General features: G+C 39.5%; 1 protein-coding gene across 1 annotated transcript; it reads left to right on the forward strand.

Moving 5' to 3' along the window:
- Nucleotides 1-232: 232 nt before the first annotated feature.
- On the forward strand, nt 233-2,555 carry LOC149117443 (histamine H2 receptor-like). The gene has a single exon (XM_089283189.1). The coding sequence runs from the start codon at nt 626-628 to the stop codon at nt 1,517-1,519; it is 894 nt and encodes a 297-aa protein (XP_089139315.1). The 5' UTR covers nt 233-625; the 3' UTR covers nt 1,520-2,555.
- The last annotated feature ends 467 nt before the right edge of the window (nt 2,556-3,022 follow it).

Raw genomic sequence — 3,022 nt, forward strand, 5'->3', positions numbered from 1 at the left:
CAGTTTGTTAAAGTGCGTCGGATAGCATATTTTCTCCTTAAGAATTAATACTCTTTGTAGAGCTCTAAATTAAAGCTACCGATAATTAACAAATATATATATATCCATTCGCTCCGTCAGTATTTGGGATAAATTATGGCGACTGTGTTTCTGCTCCCATATTTCAGTCCAGAGTACACCATTCGACACAAAATGTGCAGGTTTTGGATCTTCTCGTAAATTGGTTGCTTCTCGCAATATTGTTGTGCGACTTGTGCTAATTCAGTTGTTCATGTTTTTTTTTTTTTGCAGACATTTTGCATTAAATATTTTTTTTATTTTGAACCGTGTGTTTTCTGTTTGAAAGGCCAACACATTACAAAATGACAGCAGGCATTTTTTTCCATATAAGGTAAAGAAGCCATGGCTATTCGCTGCTTACAGTAGCGTGTAAACCAATCAGAAAACTAGAAATGAAATGAAATAATAGTGGCAGAGAAACGGTTAATTTAAAATTCGTAACGTTCTATTTTACAGGATGGGAATCTTTTCAGCTGCAAAGTCTTGTTTCCGAGGCTTTCTACTTGCCTGACAAACTGCACGTGTTACCGGCGACTAAGAACAGTGACGCCAAAAGCCAAGAACAATGGCGGCTGGAAACTATATCGGCATAGCTGTTTTCCTTTCAGCCCTAAATATGTTTCTATCCATCACCGCGATTTTGGGAAACATACTAATTCTGTTTGCTCTTTATAAAGTGTCTTCTCTTCACTCCCCGACAAAACTTCTGTTTCGATGTCTCGCAGTCACGGATCTGTTCATTGGTCTTATAACGCAACCACTCTTTGCTGTCGCTATTATGTCTGACGTACCAAACGTGAGCTTTAATCGGCTTTGTTTATACTACGTTGGCAGAGTAAACTCCTCTTCAAGTTATATTTTATGTGTGGTATCGGTCCTCACATCGACTGCAATAAGTGTGGACAGACTGCTTGCGCTGTTGATGGGACTAAGATACAGACACGTAACATCAAGGCGCGTTTGTATGTTCACAACTTGGTTTTGGTTCATTGGTGTGTCGTGCGGGGGTTTGTACGTTTTGAGAAATGATATTGCTTGGTCTGTAGTCCTAGTCTTGGTCATTATTTCTTTAGTAACCTCGGCTTTCTCTTACATCAAGATCTATCTAAGGCTTCGCTCCCAGCAAAGACAGTTACACAGTCAACGAGAACAAGACCATGTACACCGAGAACAATTCAAAAGCGGAAGGACTGAACGCTACAAGAGGGCCGTGGCTAGCATTTGGTGGGTGCAGTTAGCCATAGTGGCTTGCTATATACCGTTTGTTATTGTGGCCACGCTCAGAATTCATGGAGGAATCGATGGAGATGGTTTGCAAATGGCACGACGCCTTGTGGTGACTTTTACCTATTTCAACTCATCGCTGAACCCAATTCTTTACTGTTGGAGGATCGCAGAAGTGAGGCAAGTAGTGAAAGACGTAATCTGCAGACCGTTAAACTGTTGTAAATCAAACTAGAGTTTACAACCGAGACTGAGAAGAAGAAATGTACGACAGAATAAAAACCGTTCACAAACCGTAAAACTTATGGGAAAAGAGCACGGTCACACTGAACACGATAGATTATCGAGGGCTTCGGAGATGACATCTTTCGCTGTGTTTTGGATTTTATTTACGTCCATTCTATTGTTCTTTGGGGCACATGCAAAACCAAATGAGCGGACTTTCTGGTTTGTTAAGCTAACACGAGCTAGAGAAACATGCCAAGGTCGATTGAGGCGGTTTGACGAGGCCATTGCTCGGTTCGTGGACGGGAATTTAAATTGCTGGGCCTGTACTCGGCATTGGATGAGAGCCACTCAGGAAGCGAATGAATATTGCTCGTCTCCACTCTTGGAGCACTCCACTGAACTGTCGAAAAGAAAAGTCCTCAGGCGGTTTTACCGTCTCTCTGATCAGGTAGGAGCTAATGTTTCTAATTACCGGCCCGGAACCCGATGGTGTAATAAGTGATCATGATTGCTGATAGCGTTTTCTCCAGTGAACCAGACTATGTTCCACCAGTACAAGTAAGTGAAGTGCTTGTTTTTGTCTAATGCAACATTGAGATGATTATACAACATATAACTAATATTTGATGCCCCTGAAACTGAAATACCAGTCCCACAAAGTCCACACACACAAACAAACACACACACAAAATAGGCTGGAGCCATATTTTGTTCGTTTGTTTATTTGCCAATTCTGCCCACCAAAACAATACTGCATATTTGCTACTTTCTTATCACAAAAAATCGTTCCAGAACTATACCAAAATATTTTATCATGTATCTGCTCCTTACATTTCAGAGAAACAGTGAACCGTCAACCTCCTCTCCAACCAGTGTGCAGTTGCCTGATGGCAGACAGGTACATGTACATATAACAATTAAATGTGATAATAATCAATTTCTAATTATAAAAATTGTCAGTAATAACAACATGGAGACAATGTTTTGGTATGAATCTTCTTAGGAGAATGCTTCACAAAGCATGGTCAGTCAACTTGGGAAAACACTGGAAAATAAGGAAATAATATCTTCAGGTATACATGTAGAAGTTACAACAAATTTACTATTCCTGTAGGATAAAGTATACTGTTTGTATAATTGTATTTACTAATTAAAACTAAATAACTCTGAGGAGGCACTGCAACAAGAGGAAACATGCAGGTACGACAGATGAGTAAATTAGTACATTCTAAAATGAAATGATCTTTCTGATTAAACATTCCCTCCACATCATCCCCCACTGCATTAATTAATGTTTAAAAAATAGTTATAGATAATTAGAAATGGTTCTTCTATTCGAATGAGTGTTTACGCACATGCAGATGCAGTAGAAAAGCTTTTAATATACATTATACATTATACATTATATTTTGTAGCCAGTGCCAGACCGCTATGTTTAAATACTATGAAAACAGTGGCGGGCAGCTGTATGGTGTGCATGAAGCAGCAACTAAAATGGAGCAGACAAAAG

The sequence above is a fragment of the Orbicella faveolata genome, unplaced genomic scaffold (assembly GCF_042242905.1).
Source record: "Orbicella faveolata isolate gen_17 unplaced genomic scaffold, um_ofav_v1 contig_12, whole genome shotgun sequence".
Classification (NCBI taxonomy): domain Eukaryota; kingdom Metazoa; phylum Cnidaria; class Anthozoa; order Scleractinia; family Merulinidae; genus Orbicella; species Orbicella faveolata.